Here is a 26,685-nt window from a genome sequence, read left to right as displayed (position 1 = left end):
ATATATCCTGCTTTCAACCCTGTTCTTTCTATATAGGTACTTTTTGCCATATACTGTTACCAGTATCTACCAGTATTTCTGGAGATTGTACCAGGTGTTTCCTTCTCTTCACCTCCCTGTGTCTAATCAGTCACTGAGCCACACGAGATCTGCCTCTTCCTTGTGCCCCTCATCAACCTACACCTGTCTACCCTCAGGGCCAGGCCTTCATTGATGTGCCGGGATTATTCCAGGAGTCCTAAGTGCTCTTCAGGCCTCTGCTCTGCTTTTATTTTGGCATACATTCTCCACCTCTCCATTGAGGAGTGTTTTCTATGCTGTACTATGTATCTCTCCTGCTTTAAAACTGCTGTGAATTCTTTCACCTATAGGATCAAGCACACAATTGTTGTGTGGCATGCAAGGCTGTATATGACTCTGCCAACTTCATCTCCCACAGCTTTTCTTTTTCACTTAATGACAAAACAAGCATCTATCTTTATTCCCCACGCATTCCTTGCTGTTTCAGATCTGCATGTGTGATGTACATGGTCTCTCTACTGTACCTTTGTTCATACTTTTCGTTTCTCCTTCCTTTCATACTTTCATTCTCCCCATGATGACCCAACCAACTCAACTGTCACTGTTTTTTGAAATCATAACTCAAATGCCCCAAAGCCTTATCTAATAGCTCTCACCTCTGATCATTATTTATTTCTTCTTTGCACCTACAGTATTTTATAAACAAGGGTACGTAATTAAAATGATTTGTGGCAGGAATGGTTTTCCTGGACATGGTAATAGGGAAAGACAATGTTTTCATGAGGTTCTAAAGGAGAAAACACACATTTTTTAGAAATTTCATTTTCAACCTTTTTCAGGTAAATTATTTTGATAATACAGGAATGTAAAAAATACAATTACTTTGAAATACCCGTTAGGTCTTTCCAGTATCAATTATAAATTTTTCCTCTTATAAAAAACAACCCTCTCCTCATCCCCAAGTCTGTGGTTTCTGTGTTTGCATTCAATTTTACTTTTGCTTTTTCTTACTATGTTGTAATTTATTTGTCTACATCCTTAAGTCCCCTAATAGACTATAGGAGCCTTTAGGACAACGTCTCTGTTTTGTTGAGGCTTTCAATAAAAGGTTACTTAATCACTGTTATTGGATATGCAGTGGTTTCTCGTGTAGTTCTATTTTTTATGAATCTGTGGGTATTAGTGTTTATAATTACAATGATGGAGACTATATCTCGGCCTTTTTAAAAGAAAGATCTGCTCTTAAGAGAATGTGCACATATTTTTCTTCTCAGGCTCAGAATTGCAGTGGAAAACAGTGTTTTACCATCATGTCCTTGAAAAGGCAAAATGAAATTGATCTTTCTGCCTTTCCAAAAAATATTGGTGATCATTTCGCAGCATTTACCAAAGCCTTCAGTTGTATTTTGTTTACACCAATATATTTACAGTATAACTTTGTATTGTACATTTAGCAGAAGACCAAAACAACTTGTACTGAAATGTTCCACTTTCGTGATTGCGTTATGTCATTAATCAGGAGAAACCCAAAGAGATTTTTGATCACCAAATCACAGATACACTAGAGAATGGTCAATTGTCTTTTTGAATGACATAGTTTATAAACCTCGTTTTGCAGGCACCTGTGTTGTGATAGTTCACAAACTCAGACGGAGTGGATGACCAGTATCTTTATTGCCCAGGTATGAGATTTGTTTGAACTATCCGGTAGAGTAGAGTATAATAACTTTGTTTACAGGAAATTTTAGTGTGATGGTGATTTTTAAAGAATTTTAATAAGCATTTTAAATGTATATGCAATTGGCATAAACTTTGATTCTCCCCTTCTTAGTTTTTAAAATAGTGTATTAAAGTTCAAATTTATTCATTACCTTTTGAAAGATAGTTTATTCCATTAAAGCTTCTTTTCTGCCAGCCCCACAGCCTCCTTGGCTTAGGTGAGGTATGTTGTTTTAAAATGGTCGTGTAAGAAAGAGGGACTTTTCTAAGCTGTCATCCTACCAGAGTCCCACATAGACCTTCATTTAGAAAAGTGTTCTGTTTCCCTTCTTGTTCTCCCACTCTCTCCACCCCTGCCTTTCCAGAAACAAGGACAGGAACCTACTTTTCTTTAATAACTATTGTGTGCTAGATACTTCATAAGAATAACTCATGTATTCCTTGCAGCAAACCATACAGGATGTTTTTTGGCTTTATAAAACAAAGATTTTGTTGTTTGCTCAGGACCATATATGTAATTAGTAGTTTAAACACAGGGGTGTCTGAGGCCAATACTCATACTCAGTTCTATATTTGTTTTCCTCCCTAGAGCAGGACTTACCCTTTTGAGGAACTATTAAATAGTTCCATTAATTGGACTGGTTTGTTTCACAACCTTGTCTAGCTAAATTCCCAGCAATGCTTCTCATGGAGCATTGAAATTCATTGGTAACGATTAAGTTGCCATTCTTTATTACTGAAGAGGTATTTTTCTGTTTCCCTTACAAGGAATAAGTTAGCTCGCTCCAAAATCTAGTTCTTATTTGTTCTGAAAATAGTTTGTTCTGTTCATTTAATATATTAACCTTTCCACTGGTTAATAAACACAGCTCTTCTCAGCCTGTCTCTGTACTATTACTATCTGGAAAAACATGTGCATAAGAGACTGGCTGCTAACTTTTTAGAAGCTTTTTTCTTCTTCTTCTCCTTCTTCTCCTTCTCCTTCTTCTTCTTTTTTCTTCTTCTTCTTCTTTTTTTTTTTTTTTGTAACTTATTAAAATTCAGATATTCAACTTCTTTTTTTGGGAGGGGTACGGGAACAGAGTCTCGCTCTGTTGCCCAGGCTGGAGTGCAGTGGTGTGATCTCAGCCCAGTGTAATCTCTGCCTTCTGGGTTCAAGTGATTCTCCTGCCTCAGCCTCCTGAGTATCTGGGATTACAGGCGCGCACAACCATACCCAGTTAATTTTTGTATTTTTAGTAGGGATGGGGTTTCACCATGTTGGGCAGGCTAGTCTCAAACTCCTGACCTCAGGTGATCCGCCCACTGTGGCCTTCCAAAGTGCTAGGATTACAGGCATGAGCCACTGCACTAGGTCACAGATACTCAAGTTCTGCTTTAGGAAAAACAAAAAACTGGATTTGAAGTATTTTAGTAAAGTTAGAACTATAGAGTATAAAGCTGTTACAGTGTCATTTGTGGCAAAACTAAATTGATGATTTTATTTTTATAATTGGAGTCAGTAGACTCTGCAGTTGAAAGTTAAGGAATGAATGCAGGAAGCAAAGCCTCATCTTACTACGAGGTTATTTCTCACTGTCTCGTGTTTTAATCCTAGTCCTCGTCTCAAAGATATAGCCTAATAATCTTTCCTCTGTTCTTTTTTCTTCTTGGTATTATTCAGGTCCTCCCTTAAGATAAACACAGAAGCCTTCTTGGATTTAAGGATTTATGGTTCATCTCTGTAGGGAAACAGAAAAATAGCAAATATTAATAGATATGTTAAAAGTGTAGACATACACACAAACATGTATGTGAATTAACAGTAAACAGCCCTTATAATGAACTCTTTTTGGTATTCAGAGTATTTTTGTCATCTCCATCCTTTCCACACCCCTGCCTCAAAAGTCCTCTAGACTTTAGCTTAAATATCCCATTCTCAGAGAAACTTTTCCTGACCTTCAGATGAATTAGACCTTCAGGCTATCACCCTTAGCATCCTGTACTTCTCCGCTGTGACACTAATTAATAAAGAAAAAAAAACAAACATGTAATTAGCTATTTCATGTCTGCCTCTTACTAAAATGTAAACTGCATGAAAAGAAGGACTCTTCATTATATTTGACTTGTATGTCAAGTACATGTTCAGTTAGTATTTCTAAAATAGGAAATAGGGTAAGAAAATCAGTAATCAGATAAAATTTCAAATGGATATCCGTGTGATAAGGTAAGAGAATCAAGTCAGGTAAGGAGAGAATATGACTGACATAAGGAAGGCACTAATTGAGCAAAGTTCTCAGGGAATGTCTTTCTGAGTAGGTGACAGGTGAGCTGAGACCAGTCTGAAATGAGAGGGGAGTATGCAGGCTTCCAGGAAGGATCATTCAGGGTTGGGGCCAGCAGGGTAGGTCCTGAGACATCATCACTGTCTTGTTTTATTCTATAAACATCATGAAGGGAAGATATTAGAGATGAGGAAGGCGTGTGACAGATTATGTAGTTCCTGCTTAATAATTTGAAACAAGGGAAGGATATAATCTAATTATAAATGAAAAAAAATAATTTTGTTCACTTTGTTGAGTCTGCAGTGTAGAGGGTCAAAGATGCAAGTGGGATGAGCAGCTATAGGAAAGAAGATATCAGCTCTGACTAAGGTGGTAACAATGAATATGGTAAGACAAATTAAGATTCAGGAATATTTTGAAGGTAGAGCCAATAAGGCTTTTGGAATTATTGTGAAGCGACTATGTTGTCTGTGGTATATACCCTAAGGTTCCTTGTCACACGCCAGGAAAATTTAGGACAGACACACATGAGGAGTTTAGGAGCAGGAGGTTTAATAGGTACAAGAGAAGAGAAAGAGAAATAGCTTCCTCTATACAGGAAGGGGTCCTCCAAGCAGAAAGGACTGACTGGTGCAGAATGCGCAGTTTTATAGTCCAGTTTGAGGTGGTGGTGTCTATTTACATAGGGCTCACAGATTGGTTCGATGAGATATGGCGTTTACATAGTGTATGGGTAAGGCTGGTCACCCCCACCCTAATCTTCTTATGCAAATAGGCTTTCCGATTGATTGACACCATCTTGTGGGCTCCTTACAATGCACTTGGCTGGCAGAGAAGGGAAGATGGAGCCGCCATCTTGAAAAATGTCTAGTCCTTAGTTCCTGCTGGCATTCACCCTTGCAAGCTCCTAGATTGCAGGCTGCTCTTTGTTAGAAAATGGCTTGGGACTGCTTTTCATTAAAAAGAAAAGCCGTACCAAGGACTCCCATGCACTTGCTGTCTGCTAAGTAATTCCTTCTTAACTCCTGTGTCAATTGGCTATTGCAGTTTGAGAGGAAGAGTAGAAATCAAAAAATTCTAGTTTTTTGGCAACTGTCAGATATAAGTGGGATCATCAGAGATGAAGAAGGAAATGGTAACTTCTGTTTTGCCCACATAAACTTTGAGACGCCTGTTAGATACATGATGTGTATGCTGGGCAGCAGGTTGGATATGTGGATCAAAAACTCAGGCACAGGTTTGGGGCTAAAATGTAAATTTGGGAGAAGTCAGCACTTAAATTATATTCAAAGCTATAGGATTAGATGAGATGCCTGGGGGAGAAGGTTTGAGGTGGAGAGGGAAGCATGGAGGAGGGAGGGGGAGAGAAAAAAAAAACAGCAAAAGCAATGATAAGAAATAAGAAAGGAGGAAAACCAGGTGGTGAGTACAGAAAATTTTGTCAAGTAATTTGCTTATGTAATTAAATGAGGTTGTGACTTGATAGAGGTGAAGGTAGGTTTGGGGGTTTTGATTTGTCTTTAAGATGGGAGAGTGTGTACTTGCATACATTATGTGAACACAATCCAATCAGGAAGAAAAAATGGATAGAAGAGGAGAGATGTTATTAAACCAGCGGAGGCTCTGAACAGAGATGAAATGATATGATCTAGTGCATGGTTATCCATTATTAAAAATCATTGTACTGCAGAGAGTGTGGCACATTTCTTCTCAAATTATTGACCACCTCAATATATGGCCTACTGATCAATTATAGATATGACTGGATAAAAGTTATTTGCAATGAGCAAATACTGATTGCAATAAATAAACTCACTTATGTGACTATAGATGCAAGGAGATTGGTACATTTCATGATGGGAGAAGTATTTTCTTAAGTGATCAGTAAAAAATGTTGGATTGAATCAGTGAGATCATCATATATGATGCAGGCAGGGTTTTTGAAGTGTAAGGGCAGAGGCAAAGGAGAAAAATAATCTTCAGAGAGGAAGCCAGTTGTCCCATGGTAGAACTTCAGGGCAGTATTGAATGCTTTCTTAAAATTTAAGGTTAAATTTAAAGTGTTATGGATCTACAGAGTAATTTATTTTTGTCCTCCATCAACTGGCAGGCACTCATGAAATAAGTTGAATTGTGTTTAATTAGGTTTGGGGCTTTGTCAGGCAAATATGATAGAAGACGAAGGAGCAAGAAAATAAATAAGTAATCAGATAAAATTTGGACTTGAAGATATTTACAAGGAAGTGAGTTTACTGACTATGAAATCCAAGCCAGGCAATGAGAGAAGTGGTAAAAAAATGTTGTGAGAAGAATGGTGTTGGATTAGAGGTCTCAAGGAATGAAAAGAATTGTTAAAATGAATGAAACTAAATTTAGTTAGCTGGAAAGATAGGCAAAGGTTTGAAATTGGAAGACAGAAATGGAGATGTTTAGATGTCGTCTTTGGTTATAAAATGAAAGTTTGATCCTCACCTATATGATCCATGCTGTAAGACTTTTGAAGTCATTTTCAAGTAACTACAAATGTTAAATCAGAACACATCACTTGGATGTAAAGTAGAAAAAAAATGCCTCTTAGTTCAATTCAAGGAGAGTTAGCTGGTATTCACAGTTGTATACTATTTCAGTAAAGAAAAACATGGATTTGGGAACCTCATTTGCTCTTAGATTCTTCAAAATATATTTTCACGTGTGCACTATACATCAGTGATTTGAAAGTGTAAGGGCAATTCACAGAATCACCTAATTCCCTCTCAGTTTTCTCCCAGGTTTATGTTTTGGGAACATTGCAATTATATGATATATAATATCCTTTTTTTAACCATGTTTGGTACCATGTCATAAAAGTAATACGAAGCTATAACCTTCCAACTGAAATACTGTATAACCTACCATTATAGATTTGCTGAATTAAGGTAAATGCTTCACTAACATTCAAGAGTAGATATGATGCACATAAAAGGATCTGCACTGTAAGATCATTGAGGAATAAATGAAAATCACATGTACATTGATAAACATGCAGGTTGGCAGTTTGCCCCTTAGTTAAATTAGCTGTTATTATATGGTGGGTAGACAGTAAATATTTCTTTAAATGAGTTCTTTGTCATAAAACAACACATTAAAATAAGAACTGCAACATAAGAACAGTAATCTGTTGCTTAAGAATTGAGGGAAATAAAGAGTAGGCATTTAACTATATACTTTACTAAATGGTTTTCGTTTCATTACATTATCTGTGAACTTTTCATTTTATACTTGGTAGTCTGTGTTTCCTTCATAGATTGTTGTTTGAAAGTCGATATACTTTTTCCAAATTCTAGAAAGTTAAACTACTCTAGGGAGTACAAAATTCTTTAAAGATTTTTTTGTATGTATATATCAAAGATTAATCACTCCAGAGCTTATATTTTTACCTGTGAACATTTATCCCCATTCCAGATTAACCTTTCTCCAGTCATATGTATAACTGTTTAGAAGGCAAGAATATATAGTCAATGATTTGAGAACAAATGTGCCCCACTCTCCGTTGTACAATGATTTTCAGTAAAGATGTTTAAATGAGTAAAAAGATTGTATTTCTTTGGAATTCAATTAGATAAAATAGTAACATTTTTCAGGATGTCATAAAGTTAGGCTGATTTTTCTGATAGTCATGCCTTAGGTTGATGTGGGATATGTAAGATGAAATTAGTTTTACACTGAAATCCTATTTGGTGTAAACGTATAGTTACATATATTACAGTGGCCTAGCATAGACAAGTGTGCTATTTTTCTTCCACAAAGAGATTTCCAGTTGCCTCAAATATTTTTCCCCTTTTGGTTTGATAAGTAGTATAGAAGGCATGTGTTTGAAACTTAGAAATTGAGCTGAGACCTCAAAGCTCAGTTCAGTTAAGAATTTCATGTCCTGGAGCGATGCTGCCACCAGAGTCAACATCATAATCACAAATGGTATTCTCATGGAAATCAGATCACTTGATGTGAATATGTGGGAAAGAAACCAAGTGGCTATATGACATAGTATACCACATGATAAAATCACACACCAACAGCAAAAAATTGTGTTTCCACAGCATGAAAATGATATATGGCCACCAGCTGGAAAGGAACGAAAACGTTCAATAACCAAAAATCCCAAAATTGGAGGTTTGCCTCTGATTCCTATACAGCATGAGGGGAATGCAACCCTGGCCCGGAAAAATATCGAGGTAGGTTAGGCTTTTGTTTTATATTCAATTATAGAATATATTTTCCTGTGTCATAATGTGATTAGGTCATTAATTACTTCATTGGCTTCAAAAGCACAATAATAATCAGTTTGAAAAGCATGGTAATAATCCCATACAACAAGAAAACAGTGTGAATAACCTTATACCTTTCATTTCAACATCATTGACCACCCAATCACATATGCACAATACTACCTATTTTCTTACATCTAAAGTAGCCAATTTTAAATATGCGTATAGAAATTCTGGTGATAAAATCACAACTTCAAATTCGTTTTACAAGCTTACTTAAAACACTCTCAGAGTAAGCCCATAGCAGAATATGTCTGGAGCCCTGGTAACTGAACTTTCTAGTTATATAATCACATTTCAGTGCTTTGGGAACTGATGGGATCAGTTAATTTAAGGACCTACAAGATGACCCCTGAGTATCAAAAAAGATTTGGCATCTTTCATGAAAGCTACTGCTTGTTTTCCTTCTCACCTTGAGGGTTGGGAGAACATAAGCGACATCAATCTTGATATGAACTTTGGCCTCTTCAGCAAAGAACATGGGCTGTTTACACTCAAAACTCATTAGCCACTTTGGGACCAACACATATTTCAGTGTCTTAATTGACTCCCTGAAAGCAAAAAGAAAAGCAGTTAGAAGATATTCTTATATCTTCCTTGAGCCTAAATTTGGAATTAAGTTGTTCAAATCTTTTGCTCTCCAAACAGAAATAACTTTTGAAAGACAGAAGCCATTTTGACCTAGTGATTAGATTTTTTAAACTTTTTGTGCATATCCTTTCTTGAACATTTATCCCACTGTAATATTCCTTCTCTAAAAGGGAAAGGCTTCAAAAATAATGGTCCTTTGTTTACTGCTTAGACGTTCTGCCCTGATGTAATCAAAGTAAGGAATATGTCTCCAAGAAATCATGACCTCGTCATTTCTTCCATTTTTTTTTTTTTTTTTTTACCATTTTCTGTACCTCCATTTTTTTTTTTTTTTTTTTTTTTTTTTTTTTTTTTTTTTTTTGGTCATAAACTAATCTGCAGAGTTCCTTATCTAATCAAGCATCTTAAAATTCTAAGAGTTACATTTCCCAGGAACCCAGGACAGTAGGACAGGGGACACAGGCTGAACAGATGAAACTAACATAGGGAGAGATACGCCCTACAGTGACTGTAGCTTATTTTGACATTACCTTCGGATCAGTTATCGAGCAAAGCAAAATAAATTATTGGGATCAAAATGCATTCACCAGTATCTAGTATAGATGATGACTGACTGTATAATAATTTCTTAGCCTTATCCCAAATCCACAATTTCAGAGACAATTTTTAACATATTTAAGATAGGAAAACTGATGAACTGAAACTATGAAGTGTTACAGGCTTTTAAAAGAATTAGAATGCATTATCAATTACTGGAAAATTTCTGAGTCTTTAAAATAAACCAAGCTCTTTTGTAAGAAGGTAGTTTGGTGATTTGATAAATTTGGCAGAGAGATTTTTTAACTGTTCTAATGTTGGAAAAACATAATGAAACTTACTTTATAAGGCAATAATATACATTTTTTAAAAATTTTCGTATAAACCATTAAAATATTTGCCATAGAATTAGATTCATATAAAAATTTAAAAAATATATTTACAAAATAACTAACCATTTTTGACCCTTTGTTTTAAAAATGAAAAGTGAGTGAAAATATTAAGTAGGATATATTAATAAAAATTAGTCATAATAATAAATACATTCAAGAAGAATTACTTTTCAAAGAAGTTGTTAGCAGATTGATAAATTTTATGGCTACACCTGGCTTTCATTCAGTNTGATTTGATAAATTTGGCAGAGAGATTTTTTAACTGTTCTAATGTTGGAAAAACATAATGAAACTTACTTTATAAGGCAATAATATACATTTTTTAAAATTTTCGTATAAACCATTAAAATATTTGCCATAGAATTAGATTCATATAAAATTTAAAAAATATATTTACAAAATAACTAACCATTTTGACCCTTTGTTTTAAAATGAAAAGTGAGTGAAAATATTAAGTAGGATATATTAATAAAATTAGTCATAATAATAAATACATTCAAGAAGAATTACTTTTCAAAGAAGTTGTTAGCAGATTGATAAATTTTATGGCTACACCTGGCTTTCATTCAGTCCTATTGAAAGTCGTATGAGAATACCTTATCCAGGTAGGGAAGGCTTCATGGCAAAAGTGACTTCTAAAGTTAATTGAGGAAATTAGTAGTGAGCCAGCTGAAAATGCCAAGTTGTTGGCAGAGGAAATCACACATGAAGAGGCAAACAGAATGCTTAAGAATGCACAAACTAGATACTACCTGTGGTCCTCCTGCTGAGTCCCTATAAAATCATGGATATCTTACTTTAACTCCATTGTTCTAAGCTGCTTTATCGGTAAGCATATGGGGTTAATAAATGTCACATGATTAAGTGACATTATACATGAGACTTCATTAGAATAATGACTAGCGTATCTTTAACGTATATTGAGACAAAATATTAAGGAACTTGGAAGATGATATGGAATAATTCATTCGTTTTTTTCAAAATTGCTATTTTAAGAGCAATATCTGTAAAACAAAAATAATGAGCAAAGAATGATGATGCACTGAAGCAGAAAATCGTGACATAGAATCCCACCCATAAGCCCCTCTTTGCTGTTAGTATCCTGAGCACAGTTTGATGTGGTAGAAAGAAGCACATTGGTTTCAGAAAGGCCAACCTGGGATCCTCTCCCAAGCTCTCACTTGTGCGACCTTGGGCAAATTTTTTTCTTCGAGTTTCTATTTCTGCATCTGCAAGATAAAGACAATTTACTTTAAACTATGAATAATACGGAGTTTAAAGCATTTAAAGTGTTATTGTGATGATTAAATGTATTGATATGATTATGCATTTTACAGCATGAAGACTAATACAGTGAGTTTGGTAATGAAAGCCAATTAAGAGAGTTTCTAATATACTCTGTACATATTGGTCATGTTACTTTTTGGTGTCCTAAGACCTCTGTAACCATTGGCTTGCCTCTGGATTTAATGGAAAATATGAAGGCACAGGCTAAAGCCATATGAGTGATTTGCTGTGAGAACCCATTCATTATACCATTCTCTAGCTATGATAAGTAAAAACTACTCTCTCTGCCACTGAGAGAGACAGACTCTGTTTCATATTATTATTTCCATTCAAAACATAAAAACTCCGGGGCTCACTTGGACACAGAATTTAGGGGCCAAGTAATAACATCCATAATGCTGAAATTTGAAGTACACTACTGATATGGTTTGCATCTGTATCCCCACCCAAATCTCATGTTCAAATGTAATCCAGTGTTAGAGGTGGGGCCTGATAGGAGGTGACTGAATCATGGGGGTGGGGTTTTAATGAGTGGTTTAGTACCATTCCCTCTGTGCTGTTCTCCTGAGTGAGTTATCTTGAGATCTGGTCATTTAAAAGTGTGTAGCACCTTTCCCCTCTCTCTCTTGCTTCTGTTCAAGCCATGTAAGATGTACTTGCTTCCCCTTTGCCTTCTGCTATAATTGTAAGATTCCTGAGGCTTCTACAGAAGCCAAGCAAATGCCACCATGCTTCCTGTGTAACCGTGAGGTTTTCCCTAAGCACCCTGTGACATGAACTGGCACTGCGTGTTACAAGCCATCTCTGGCCCTTCCACTTTCAGACCTTATCTCTCTCTCTTTTAAAATTATTAATGCCTAATCTTTTAAAGACAGTACAGTGCATAAACTATGTCTTTCTTTCCCCATTATCTATGCACTTGGCTTTCTTTCTTCCTAACATTCAAGGCAATTTGGCACACTGTATTATTCATGCAAAGTTCTTCCTCACTCTCCCATCCCCTAACACTTCACAGTTCACTTCCATCACATCTCCCCACCTTCATTTAAGATTACATAATTTAGGCTAATATTATAGATGTATTAGTCTGTTCCCTCATTGCTATAAAGAAATGTCTGAGACTGGGTAATTTATAAAGAAAATGTGTTTAATTAGCTCACAGTTACACAGGAAGCATGGTGGCATTAGCTTGGCTTCTGGGGAAGACTTAGGAATCTTACAATTATAGCAAAAGGCAAAGGGGAAGCAAGTACGTCTTACATGGCTGGAACAGAAGCAAGAGAGAGAGGGGAAAGGTGCTACACACTTTTAAATGACCAGATCTCAAGATAACTCACTCAGGAGAACAGCACAGAGGGAATGGTACTAAACCACTCATTAAAACCCCACCCCCATGATTCAGTCACCTCCTATCAGGCCCCACCTCTAACACTGGATTACATTTGAACATGAGATTTGGGTGGGGATGCAGATGCAAACCGTATCAGTAGTGTACTTCAAATTTCAGCATTATGGATGTTATTACTTGACCCCTAAATTCTGTGTCTAAGAGAGCCCCAAAGTTTTTATGCTGATGGTTGAAAGATAATGAGAACTGTTACTCTGACATATAAAACCTCTCTATATTTATTAATTTTTCCCAAGTAATAGATGCCAAGTGAAACTTTTTAACAAGATTAAAGTTTGTTTATAAATCCTGTCTTGTTGTTTTTTACTTCATTTGTGATAAAATAAATATATCATGAAATTTTCTACTTTATTTAAAAATACATACTATTCAATGGCATTGGTTGCATTTACATTGTTGTTCAACCATCACTACTCTTTTTCTTAGTATTTTAACATATTCTAATGAAATTTTGGAATTAAGCTAGATATTAAACATTTCTTCCAATAAATTTCAGAGTAGGAAAAATGTGTATAATTAAGATGTATAATCAGAATCTTACCAGAAAATTCCAAATTTCAAAATTATTTGTACATTATATTCATGAAAATATTTTTATTCCACTTGAATTTTCTGTTATAAGTTTATGTTTGGATCTACTGGAATTAAGGATAATAGAAAAGAAAATAGAACATTGTTGTATACTGGAAACTGTTTAAACTTTTCTTCATTTACTCATTCAAAATATTTATTGATCATTTCCTATGTGTATACAAGGTTCACACCTCAGTGAACTAATTAAACAAAAGGGAAAAAAAAAAAAACAGAAATCTTGCTAGATACATCTAAGCAGGAGTGAGTTAGAAGAGGTAAGTATGAAGTGGATTAAATTTGAGTAACCCAAAAGACTTATTTGAAGTCGTATGTTGAATGCATGTTAAAATGAATTTCCATGGATTGCATTTTGCAGATGTTTCTCAACTTATGATGGGGTTACATACCAATAAACTCACCATAAGGTGAAAATACATAAAATAAAAAATACGTTAAATACAACTAACCTATGGAAAGTTGTAGCTTAGCCTCGCCTAGTTTAAACGTGCTCAGAACATTTATATTAGCCTCCAGCTGGGCAGAATCATCTGGCAACACAGCCAGCACACCATATCAGTTATTCACCCTCCTGAGTCCATGGCTGACTGGGAGCTGCAGCTCACTGCCACTGCCCAGCGTCACCAGGGAGTGTCACCTACCACGCATCGCTAACTGGAGAAAAGATCAAATTCAGAATTTGAAGTATGCTTTCTACTTAATGCATATTTGTTTTGCACCATTGTAAAGTTAAAAAATCGTATCGAAGCATTGTAAGCCAGGGACTGTCTGTAGTTGATTTTGTAGCTCTAAGATTAGTATATAAATTAAGACATGCCACTTTTATCAAAGTAAAGTTAGGACCTAAGTCATAGAAATGAGCTCTTTTATAGGAAACATCAACTTTTATGTGGATTGCACTTTCTAAACCTAAATTGTGCCAAATCTTGCTTCCCTGTGAGACATTTTATTTTATTTTTAGAGTGCAAGAGCAGAACTTGAAAGGCTGCGGCTCATTGAAAAGTGTGATAAAGAGTCCGTGGACTCGAGCTTAAAGGAGAGAGCTTCCATGGTGGCCCACTGCCTGGAGCACAAGGACGATAAACTTCGAAATCGAACCCGAAAACATCGGAGTTTCAACTGCCTGGAGGACACAGAGCCTGAAGCCCCACTTGGGCAACCAAAAGGCCATAAAGGACTAAAGACATTGAGGAAGACTGAGGACAGGAATAGCAAGGCTACTTTGGACTCTGATCATAAGTTACCATCAAGGGTAATTGAAGAACTTAATGTGGTTCTACAGCGGTCAAGAACCCTTCCAAGAGAATTACAGGATGAGCAGATTTTGAAGTAGCAAATAAAATGAATTGCTCCCCAGATTATTTTTTTAAGTATTGTATGCAATCTTTATGTGTAAATCTGAAACTGAACTATAAGATAATTCATAAGAATTTGCCTATTGATAGGCAAATTTGTCTATCTATACTTAGGCATTTAAGGAGCATTTAAAAATATGTATATATGTGATTAAGTGTAAGATTAACTTTATTTTGGTCTGAACAAAGCTTGTAAAGTTTCATTGTATTAACTTTATGTAAGAAGACAATGGGTTACTTAGGTGGTCAGCCCTTTTAAAGTAGTTATCTGTTAAGTGGTATAATTTATGAGCAGAAATCTCAAACTGTACTGTATTGTATAAAATGCTGTGTTTAAATGAAGTCTAAGAAACTATCTGTAACATATTTTGCACTTTGAGAAACCTTGTATATTAAATTACCATATGTTTTTAGGTTTACAGAGGGTCTACCTTAGGGAAAAGAAGGGAAGTAAATAGAAAAAGGGGGGAGAATTTATTGTAGTGGTTGCCTAAAAGACACTGGAGCTTTTAAAAGAAGCAAGGAGTTAAATGTCCTGCAAAACAAGGAAGTGAGCTAAGATTCATTCAAGTTCACTAATGACCAGAACTTGTCAATGAGAAGCCACTTGTTAAGAAAAGAGTCCAGGGTTTATTTCCCAAGAGTAATATTCGGCCAACAGATGTAAATAATAGCACTAGCCACTCTTATTAATATTTATAGTGTTAGAAAACCAGCCACATTATAGATTCACTACGTTTGAGCTCATTGTTGGTGGCTGCTAAGAGGAAACTTACACTGCATTGGAGAGGTTGTGTACACAGGACCTGGCCTGGATGCTGATTGCGCTGTCGTTGTATGCAAGCAATTTTTTTTTTTTTTTCTTAGAATTTCTGATTATACTTTTGGTACGAACAAAATTCATCACCGCAAGGTCCTGTTGTTCTGTTTGATTTTTACAATTTTTATTATTATTTTAAGTAAGATTATAATGTTTTCTTTGAATTCTCAGAAATAACTGGAAGAATACAATATTATGGCCATTATGGAGCCAGGGGGTAGTTGGTGGTTTACTGTACATTTGGGGCTACTTGTTCACATTTAATCTAGGTGGTTTTTTTTTTGTTTTTTGTTTTTTTTTAAATAATGGAGTGGTCTCTTCCCTGTACTTGTGAATAAGGACAAAGTCCTATTTTTGTTTCCACATAAAGATCAGCTACTGAATTGGTGATTTTCCTGACAGACAGTACTATCTAATCATAGTTCATGTTAGGGGAAGCATTTTTCATCAGTTTCTTTAAAATTGGATTATGTTTGCTGAGTTTTGATATTAAACATTATTTTATGTAGCTAAGCCTTTTTTTTTTAGCATTTCCTTTTTATTCTTCAATCTGTATACACAGGCCCATACTTCAGTCAGTCCAATCATGGTACAGTGATGTGGTGGTAAATGCTATGAATTTCTTCATTGTAAAATACAGATCATTTGTATTTTGGGGTGATAAAATAGTTCACCATGGGTATGAGATATTTATTCTTTAAATCAAAGTAAATTAGAATTTTTAAAAAGCACAAAACTGCAGGACAGTTTATGAAATAGGTGGCACTATTAGGGAATCTTGCTTTAAAGCAAGAAATCATGTTATTTAGAAAGAAAACTCATCTTAAACATACTATTTCTAATAAATATTTATATTTTTATGAAATAAAAGGTATGTGGAAATTAATGTTTGGTGATGTTGGACAGTGGAAAAGTATCTAGAGTTTTCACCTGCCTTATCTGAATTTTTCTTGAAACTTGAGCTTAAACTCTAATAGCTGTTTCCCTTTCTATTCTGAACAATTGTCTCCATTTTTCAAGTGTAAGATAAGGGCTAATGATGACATCTCATTTATTTTGAGTAAACATTAAAATTGTTTTACAAGTCTACTAGAATGTGACTTTATTATTTTCAGAACTTGAAGGTTGTTACTGTGAAATAGATCAAATAGATTAGCTTTCTTTCCTTTTAAAAAAATTTGAATTTAATATGTACTTCAAACTGGTCGTATTGTTTTTCCAAACAGGTCAATATAAGTAGCTTTATTTATTTAAAGGCCCACTTGCTGAGAACCAGGCACAATTACAGGCTCTGTGGCCTGTATTGATGAGGCTGCTGACCAGCCACATCCCTGCAATATGCATAGTACCACCCCTGGTTTATGGGCATCTCTGCCAGCCTTGCCACACCACGAGAAAGCCAAGGGCCTGGCACAAGTGTCTGGCATCTCAGCAGTGCCACTTGGTCATTCATGAGCAGCCCCTCATGTTCAGGAACAGTGCCTGACACCCAGGCCACTTCAGCTGCATCCACTGTAGGAAGGAGCTGACTGGTGAGGCCCATGAGCTGAAGGGTGAACTCTACTGCCTGCCCTGCATTTACAAGATGCTGTCCCTATTTTTAGGGACTGCAGCCAGCCCATCAAGGGTCACATAGTGAATACACTGGGCAAAGAGTGGTGGCATGCAGAGCTTTTTGCCCTGAGTGTGAGAAGCCATTCCTGGAGCTCTGGCACTATGAGAAGAAGGGCCTGGCCTACTTTGAGAACCTCTACAGCCAGCTCTTTGGAACATCTGCTACAGCTGCAGCCATGAAGTCGAGGGTGACATGGTGTTGGTCCTCAACAAGGCCTGATGTGTGTGAACTGCTTCTCCTGCTCCACCTGCAAGAGCAGGCTCACTCTGAAGATCAACTTTGTGGAGTTTGACATGAAGCCCGTGTGTAAAAGGTGCTAGAACTTCCTACTGGGGCTGAAGAAGAGGCTGAAGAAGTCATTGGAACTCACATCTTGCTAGTCCCAGCCCAAGTCTGGGGACCTCAACTCTGAGGGCTCTCTTGCCTGGCCCTTCTCTCCCTCCCTTTCTTCTCCCAGAGGACCTCTCCCTTCTCCCTCTCCAGCTCGCTGCCTTCTCACAGCCGCCTCCCATTCTATTGTCTGCTCTTAGACTCCTCATCTCCCTTTACCTGCTTCTTATCCTCCCCTTGTCTCCTTCCTCATCATCTCTACCCTTTCTGTTATCTTATCTCTGCCTTCCCCAATATCTTTTCTCTCCTTTGTGGTGGCTCCTCTCCTTCCTTCTGTGCAGAGGCAGGGACCCAAGAGGTGGGGAGCCTGTGAAGGGCGTGGGCCCATGCCCTGTGACTGCATCTACCTCTGTCCGTGGGCTTCAGCCTGCAGAACTCCAGAGATAGCAAACCAGGGTCTGGGGGCACCAGGGCTCCTATCCTGACCTGTCCCTCCCCACAGCGGACCAGGTTGCACATATTCCTGTGGGACCCTACACCCCAGAGTGTACCCACAGCCAGGGCAGCCCACCTGAGCTGTAGGACTAGGGCTACCCTTCAGTCTCACCATTCACTTAACCAAGTAGTATCCCTGGGCTCAAACTGGGCCAACAAATCCTGCCACACCATTCACTACCTGCAGGGAAGGAGTCCACTTCCATCAAGAGGACTTTCTGAAATCCCACCGTGGCCCCTGCCTCTGGCTAGGCCACTGTGGTTTTCCCCTCCCCCAGCCCAGAACCTGTGTTGAGACTTTGGGTGTGGCTGGGAACAGGAGGTGATAGGGTCAGAGGTGGCTTATTTCCACTTTCAAGGAGGAGAATTCCTCCACAACCGGAGCAGACCTGATGTTGGGACTCAAGCTTGCAATAATGAAGGCTTAGTCACTGGAAAAGAAAAGAAAAGAAAAGAAAAGAAAAGAAAAGAAAAGAAAAGTGCTCAAAGACACTCTGGATTTTATTTCTGTAGCCCTAAAATTAATTAGACGTGGTTTTTAAGTAGTTGATTTCTAAACAAATCATTACCTGATGATTCATCAAAGTGTCACTGAGAACTCAAAACCAAGCAAAATAATTGAAGCAAAATGTGACTTATGAACATAACTATATTAGCTGCTGAATTGCATTATTTTAATTCAAAACTGTAATGCAAAAGCAATTTTAAAATGCATCAGATTTATTTGAACAGGTTGTAGCATGCAGATATTTGCATCTTTTTAAAGTTTTAATAATCACTTTAGGAAGAAGATTAAAACTTTCACCATCTCAACAAAATTTGCACAAAGGCTTACATATTCTTCCTTACTCAAATGAACTTGTAATCAACCCCCAAACCCATTTTGCTTGCCTCACAACTGCCAGTAAGTTAAGGAGGTGGAACAAGGAAGGCAACTTTCTTTTGGAAAGCCAGCAAACCAAGAAGATGGATGACTAGTGTTCTAAAGTACCATTTTAAGTCATTACAAATTTCAAGCTGTTTTTATGTTTAGGGTAGCAGGAAGAGGAAGGGTTTGGGATCAAGAGGTGACCACAACTGCAGACATTTGGGAACTAGTGAAGAGTTTGAGGCGGCTGGAGCTGCTTCGTCCGTGGTCAGATCACAATACTCTGCAAATCTTTTTATTATTATTATTATTATTATTATTATTATTATTATACTTTAAGTTCTAGGGTACATCTGCACAACATGCAAGTTTGTTATATAGGTATACATGTGTCATGTTGTACCCATTAACTCGTCATTTACATTAAGTATTTCTCCTAATCCTATCCCTCCCCCAGGCTCTCCCGACAGGCCTGGTGTGTGATGTTCCCCGCCCTGTATCCAAGTGTTCTTGTTATTCAATTCCCACCTATGAGTGAGAACATGTGGTGTTTGCTTCTGCAAATCTTTAACAAAACATAGCTGTTTACCTACTTTAATTGCAGAGTTAGTTAAGAAAACTACATGACTGTTTTCTTTGAATTTTTTCTCAGTGCTCTAAAATTAGCCTATGAACAGGAATGGGTAAAGACCTCTTACACAAAAAATGGAGTTAGTTATGTTAGTTTTTCTACTGTTTCACTGTTACCAATTAGTTAAGACAGAATTATTTGTGAAATGTGACCATTTTTCTGTCATGTGTACTATCATCACATTGATTTCTAATGATCAGGAAATGCAAAGCACAGAAATGAACCAGGTAACTAAGGTTTATGCTTTTAAGTTGTATAATTATTTTAACATTCTTTTATTTAAAATGTTATAAATTACATTGTATTCCCCCTTCTCTGCCATAGCCCCTATATGCTGAATGTAAAGGTTTTAATTATTGAGATACCTCTGCAGATTTAACCCTTTTTATGAGTCAAAGTTCGAAGCCCAAATGTCCTCATCTGAGAAGCAGGAATGTTAATTAACTTGTTGACTTTTTTCAACAACTATTTTATACACACATACACATAAATTATGAGCCAGGCATATGAAATAGATACATATGTAGTAGTAGACTAGAGGTACAATAAATGTTAGTTATTAATGTATTAGTCCTCCTAGCTCTCATTTGATCTTAGTTGACCCTAATGGTTTTCAGAACTGCTTCTAGCAGACAGATCAAGATGATGAAATAGAAGGCTCTTTCAGTTGTCCTTCACGAAAGAACACCAACCTAATAACAACTATCCACACAGAAAACAAACTTCATATGAACCAAAAATCAGATGAGCTCTCACAGTACCTGGTTTTAACTTCATATCACTGAAAGAGGCACTGAAGTGGTAAGAAAAACTGCCTTGAATCCACACAATTCCTCCCCAAACTCCTAGCAGCAGCAGCATGGTGCATTGAGGAAACATTTTAGAACAGTGGACTGGTCAAAAATTGCTTGAGTCATATCCCCACAAGCACAGGCAACCAAAGCAAAAATGGACAAATGGGATCACATCAGGTTAAAAACTTCTGCATAGCAAAGAGAACAACCAACAAAGTGAAGAAAAAATCCAGAGAACGGCAAAAAAAATATTTGCAAGCTATCCATCTGTCAAGGGATTAATAACCAGAATAAATAAGAAGCTCAACAACTCTATAGGAAAATAATCTAATAATTTGATTAAAAGTTGGCAAAAGATTTGAACAGACATTTCTTAAAAGAAGACAAATGGGAAAAGGTGCTCAACATAAATTGTCAGAAAAATGCAAATCAAAACTACAATCAGAAATCATCTCACCTAAGTGAAAATTGTTTATACCCTCAAAACAGGCAATCATAAATGCTGGTGAGATTGTGGAGAAAAGGGAACCTTCTTAGTGGGAATGTAAGTACAATTACTATGGAGAACAATTGGAGGTTCCTCAAGAAACTGAAAGTAGAACTACCATATGATCCAACAATCCCACTGCTGGATATGTACCCCAAAGAAAGGAAATCAGTATATCTAAGAGATAGCAGCACTCCAGTGTTTGTTGCAGCACTATCCACAATAGCCAAAATGTGGAAGCAACCTGTCTCCATCAACACATGAATCAATAAAGAAAATGTGGTACTTCTACACAATGAGTGCAATTCATCCATAAAAAAGAATGAGATTCTGTTATTTGCAATATGTATGGAACTGGAGGTCAATATTCTAAGTGAAATGAGCCAGGCACAGAAAGACAAACACCACCTGTTATTTATTTGTGGGATCTAAAAACAAAACAATGGAATCCATTGAGATAAAGTGCAGAAGGATGGCAACCGGGGGCTGGGAAGGGTCATGGGATGGGGTTGGGGTGAGATAAGAATGATTAATGGATACAAAAGAATAAAACGAATCAATGAGACCTAGCATTTGATAGCACAACAGGGACAGCGTGCCTATTGTCAGTTTAATTGTACATTTTAAAATAACTAAAAGAGTATAACTGGATTCTTTCATACAAAATATAAATACTTAAGGGAATGGATAACCCATTTTTCATGAAGTGACTAGTCGACATTGCATCCCTGTATCAAAACATCTCATGTACCCCATAAGTGTATACACCTACTATGTACCCGTAAAAATTAAAATAAAATTCTTTAAAAAAATTAAAAAGCTGCTTATAGCAATTTTTTCTTCATCCTTTAAAACATATGTTATGCACTAATAAAGCAGATTACCACAAGTTATGGGCTGAGATGTCTTCCCCCAAAAATCATATGTTGAAATCCTAATTCCTAGTACCTTAGAATGTGACAATATTTGGAGGTAGGTCCTTCACAGAGGTGACTGAGTTAAAATGAAGTTATTAGGGCAAGCCCTAATCCATTCTGACTGGTGACATAAGAGGAAATTAGGACATACAGAGAGACATTGGGGATGCCCAGCCACAGAGAAAAGGCCATGTGTGAACACAAGGAAAATGCAGCCATCTGCAAAGTGAAGGGAAAGGCCATATGTGAACAGAAGGAAAATGCAGCCATCTGCAAAGTGAAGAGAAAGGCCTTAGAAAAAAACAAACCTGCTGACATCTTGATCTTGGACTTCCAGCCTCTAAAACTGTGAGAAAATAAATTTCTGTTGTTTAAGCCACCCAGTATGTGGTATTTTGTTATGGCAACCTTAGTAAAGTAATACGTCACGTTTTTGTGTTAATTTGTTAATATTGATATACGATGAGCAGAATACCCTCTGGTACTTGAAAGAATTAATCCTTGTGCTGTTGTTGCTCCAAATCTCAGAATAACTTTCTGACATCATATCAAAGTTATAATAACCATATGATTAATGGAGGAAAAGAATGACATGTTGAGATGTAACTACTTAGAAGTCAGCTAGCTAAATAACATGGACACTAAAATAATATAGCATAAAAATTCAAAATTGTGGCTCAGCAAAATTACTGTTGGGGTCTGCTTGTAAAGACTCAGGTTTTCATATCAAGAGCCACTCTTCCAACAGAGCAAAGATGCCCAGTCTTTCATAACATCTGATAAAGAATGTTGCTGAACCTTTCAAAGAAAAACCAAGAGAGCTTCTCAGTTCAACGACTGAGCTATCAACCAAAACGCTAAACTACAGAGACACAAAAACTCACTTCAATCAACCCAGCTGACCCAAACCATGATTTTTACAGCCTGTTGATTGGCTTAACAACAACCTTCATCAGATAGAAGTAGCATTTATATCTCACTGAGGAGGGTCTCGTCTTCCCCTCTACTATTGCTTCATTTGTCTGCTCCTGTTTGCAGCAAGACTCTTCATTACAGTTGTCTAACTTGCTGCCTTCTCTTTTTAACCTCCCATTCTTTCTCTGAAACTTCTTTATTCAGCCTTTTGTTTCCCATTACTCTTCAAAAACTGCTCCTGGCAAGGTCAGAGCAACCTTATTCATGACTGTAATGATCAGTTTTCAGTCACCATATTGACCTATCACCATCTATGGCATTTTACACAGTTAAGCACTCTCCTTTTGTAACAATTCTAGTATTGGTCTCTAGAATAATAGTATCTTGTGGTTTTCCTCTTTCCTCACAAATCAGTCTTCTCAGATCCTTTACTGGGTAGCCTAACTCCTAGAGGAACATATCAAATTTCGTAACTTTGCATACAGTACATCTTCTGTGCTACCCATATGTTTAACTTCAGTCTGAATCAATTCATTGAATTCCAGACTGTAATTTAAATTTCCACTTGAATGTACAACTAGCATCTCAAATATATCTAAAACTCTTTACTTGCTCCTCAGCCTTTCCTTGTTTAGGACTCAGGTACAGAGATACTAAGCAGCATTATTCATCTAATGATTAGCAAAGCTGGCATTCAAACACAGGAAATCTAGCTCAAGAGGCCACACTTTTACACTCTGCCCTTAATTATATATTTCCTGAATTATGCAAAAGATATTCAACTTGTCCCCTAATTGCATGCTACTATATGGAAGGAAGCAAAAGAGAGAGAGAACTTCTAAAATAAAAGATTATGTCTCTTCTCCTAATAGCTTTCTATTTTAGTTAAGTTAAAATGAAATGTCTTAATCAATGTAAGTCATGTTGCATTTATGAATATAAATATTTAAAATGTATTTAAATATAAGTACAAATTGGAAATGATTGTTCCAATGTACCACCTGCTATTTTTTAAACACTCTGCCTCACTCACTTTGCTATAAGCATACTGTTCCTCAGCATCACTAGGCATGAAAAGGCCTTAGAACTTTTCACTTAAGTGTTTCTTCTGTTGGCCATCAGTCTTTTCAGACATGTACATATATCACTCTGTTAACTTCATGTAGACCACCTTGACTGTCTCCTTGTCAGGCAGATAATATCTGAGCATGCCATATGAAGTGGCATCATTACCTTCTATCCCTTTTCTCTTCTTACTTCATTGGGCTTATCACCACCCAATGATTGATATATTTATTAGTATATATTTTAATGATCTATTTCCACTAGAATATAACCCTGCAAATGCAAAGTCTTAGATTAACCACTGTATTCCCAGAATCTAAAATCGTGCTTGTACCTTATCTCATATTCACTACTGAAACAGATATTGAATGAATGAATCATGGCATAATGAAGTAGCTTGAAGAAGAACAGTGATTTCACTGAAAGCTAGAAACTATGGGAAACAAAATAAAAAATAAAATCAAAAGCAAACTCTCTGTAAAGCCTGTTGCTGAAATGAGGAATAAGGGTGGCCAGATTCTGAAGAACTAGGAACATTAAAGACATGGGCTAATATTTTATAGCTGCTCTTTTTCTGGATGCATTTAAAGAATCTGTACACAGGACAAAAAGTTGAAAATCTAGTCTTTGCTCAAGTTGAGATGATTTTTTAAGAGAGAATAAACAGCAGAGCTTTCACAGTCTTGTTCATGAAACAATATTGGAGACTCAAGGCACTAAGCCCCTAGCAAGAATGGAAGAATAGAAAACTAACTATAGCTGGTTTTCCTTTTAAGACATTTGCTGAATTGTGATGTGACATGTAACAGTAAGCTAACAAGCTCAGCAGAAAATCTCTAATAGTGCAGTGGAGTTGTTTGTAATCTCACGATACTGAGAATACAAAAATTCAACTGTATTTACTACCATGGAGAGAGACCCTTGTGAGCATACACGCTCTTGTTTAGAAGCCTTGGGAAGCCATATGGTTGGAGCGGGTATGAGTTGGAAATCTTGACAGGTCATCATCAAAACTGTCCATAACCTCAATTCAGCTCAGTTCCATTGGATCAGGATCATCAGCCTCCTCTTTGCCAAAAGATGGAAAGGTAAATCCTCTATGGAACTTCTCTATTTTTTTTTTTTTTTTCAATTTCTGGCATTTAAAAATGAAGAAAAAAGGAAAAAAATTTCGAGACATATGACCCTTTGACCAAAAAGCTAAGATGAAAATATAGACAATAGAAAGAAATCTCCAAATGATCAAGCTGTTGGAATTACCAAAGAAGGACTAAATAACAGCTATGATTAATATTAACATTAACAATAAAATAGAGAAAAAATACAGAAAACATTGGATAATACTGTCAGAGAATTGGAATTTTGAAAAATCAAATAAAATTTTAGAAGTTAAAAACATAGTGACTAAAGTCAAAAACAAATGGGTTTTACTGCATAATTGACATGCACCAAAGGCTAGTGAATTGGAGACAGGTTAGTAAAAAAATCAAATATATCCAAAATGAACACATAGAAAAACAAAATACATAGATAAAAGAAGTATGTGAGACACTGTTAAAATGTCAAACATATACATAATGTGTTATCCTAAAAGGGAGGAGATAGAAAATGGGGAGGAGGCAATGTTGGAGGAGAAAATGACCAACAGGTTTTTTAATGGATATGTTATTTATACCAATAGGTTCAATATGTTAGCCAAACTCTAAGCAAGGTAAATTAAAAAAAAAAGAAAACTACACAAAATTACATTATAATAAAACAATGGAAAAGTCACTGAGGGACTCTTAAAATCAGCCAGAGAATACTGAAACCCTAAACTTAAAGTAATAACAATGCAATGACAGTGGCCTCTCACCATTAAAGATGAAAGCCAAAAAAAGAATCAATTATAATTATTAAAGTGCTATATGAAAATATATGCCAACTAGAATTCCATATTCCTTAAAATATTCCTCAAAAAAGATGGCAAAATGAAGGCTACTTCAGAGAAAGAGAGATTTCCTCAATCAACGTGCATTGAAAAAAAAAAAAAAAAAACTAAAGATAATATTTAAATAGAATGAAATTGGTCCTATTTAAAAGTGCCAAAATGCAGTAAAACTAAAGAGCAAAGGAAAGTAAAAAGAAAAAATCAGGTAAACATAAATTAATATTGACTGTACTAAATGATGATATAATGTCTTGTGAATAAATGTGCAAGCATTGCCAGGGAAGAAGTGAAAGTAATAATTTGTATTAATTACAATGTTAAGGATGCATGCTTTAATTTCTAGAATACCTGCTAAAAGAAAAGTGAAAGAATATATGACTTTCATGCTTATAGAAAATAAAAATGGAAAACTAAAATACAATTTAGTAATTCAAAAGTAGAAAAAAAGGAAAAAGGGACAAAAACAGGTCATACTGAAAACAATAGTAGTAAGGTGGTACATATAAGGCTAAATATATCAGTAATTACATACGAAACTAAGCACTTCAATTAAAAGTAAACAGCAAGAAAACCTATACATGTTCTGGTTCTCAGAGACACACATAAAATATACAGGTATATGCTGAAAGTAAAAGTTTGAAAAACGTATATATTCTGCAGACATTAATCTAAAGAAAGTTGATTTCCCAAAACTAATAAAATACAAAGTTGTCTTTAAGTCAGGAAACATTACTTCAGATAGAGACATTGCTTGTAAAGGAGTGGTCATTTCACCAGGGAGTTAAATGAATAAACTCTTTACAGTTCCAATAAAATTGTAAGCTTCAAGGGTCACAGTCCAGGTTTCACATTGATGCCATAAGAAGATGCACTCCAGACAAGGGAAAGTGTCTACTATGGTACAAATTGAACTCTACAAATATTCTCTGGCCCCAGTGCAAGTGTATATACCACACATACTTTATACAAATGGTTACAATGATGAAAGAATCATTATTATTATTATAGTTTTATACTGAAAATAGTTCAGGACCTATTTAAAGTAGCCAATATACTTGAGTATATTTGTATTAATCCCAGTTTCTTAATCATTTTCTGCCTAGCTACTCAGGTGCCTAATAAAAATAGAGTGACATTTAACGAAATATGTTTCTTCTTTGTTAGAAGAACTTAGCTTTTGCTCCCAAGGAATTTATCTTGTTTGTGCTATCATGTATGCATTATTATTACTAAATACCAATTCTTGTCCACTCTGAAATAAAATTGTGAAATTACCTTATAAAAGCACCTGAACCTGGCCAGGCGCAGTGGCTCACACCTGTAATCCCAGCACTTTGGGAGGCCGAGGC

General features: G+C 36.1%; 1 protein-coding gene and 1 pseudogene across 1 annotated transcript in view; both read left to right on the top strand.

The window, feature by feature from the left end:
* Positions 1-16,380, top strand: part of ARAP2 (ArfGAP with RhoGAP domain, ankyrin repeat and PH domain 2) — a 192,219-nt gene extending 175,839 nt beyond the window's left edge. Inside the window, 3 exon segments of the mRNA XM_017891113.1 lie at positions 1,640-1,703; positions 8,081-8,215; positions 14,076-16,380. Coding sequence (XP_017746602.1) covers positions 1,640-1,703; positions 8,081-8,215; positions 14,076-14,447 — 571 coding nt within the window. The 3' untranslated portion in view covers positions 14,448-16,380.
* A 215-nt stretch (positions 16,381-16,595) lies between these two features.
* On the top strand, positions 16,596-17,434 carry LOC108541577 (LIM and senescent cell antigen-like-containing domain protein 2 pseudogene; annotated as a pseudogene).
* Positions 17,435-26,685: the final 9,251 nt, after the last annotated feature.

This window comes from Rhinopithecus bieti, unplaced genomic scaffold (assembly GCF_001698545.2).
Source record: "Rhinopithecus bieti isolate Rb0 unplaced genomic scaffold, ASM169854v2 scaffold_19939, whole genome shotgun sequence".
Taxonomy (NCBI): domain Eukaryota; kingdom Metazoa; phylum Chordata; class Mammalia; order Primates; family Cercopithecidae; genus Rhinopithecus; species Rhinopithecus bieti.
Note: the sequence above shows the minus strand (reverse complement) of the source record. Positions and strands in the feature narration are given on the sequence as shown.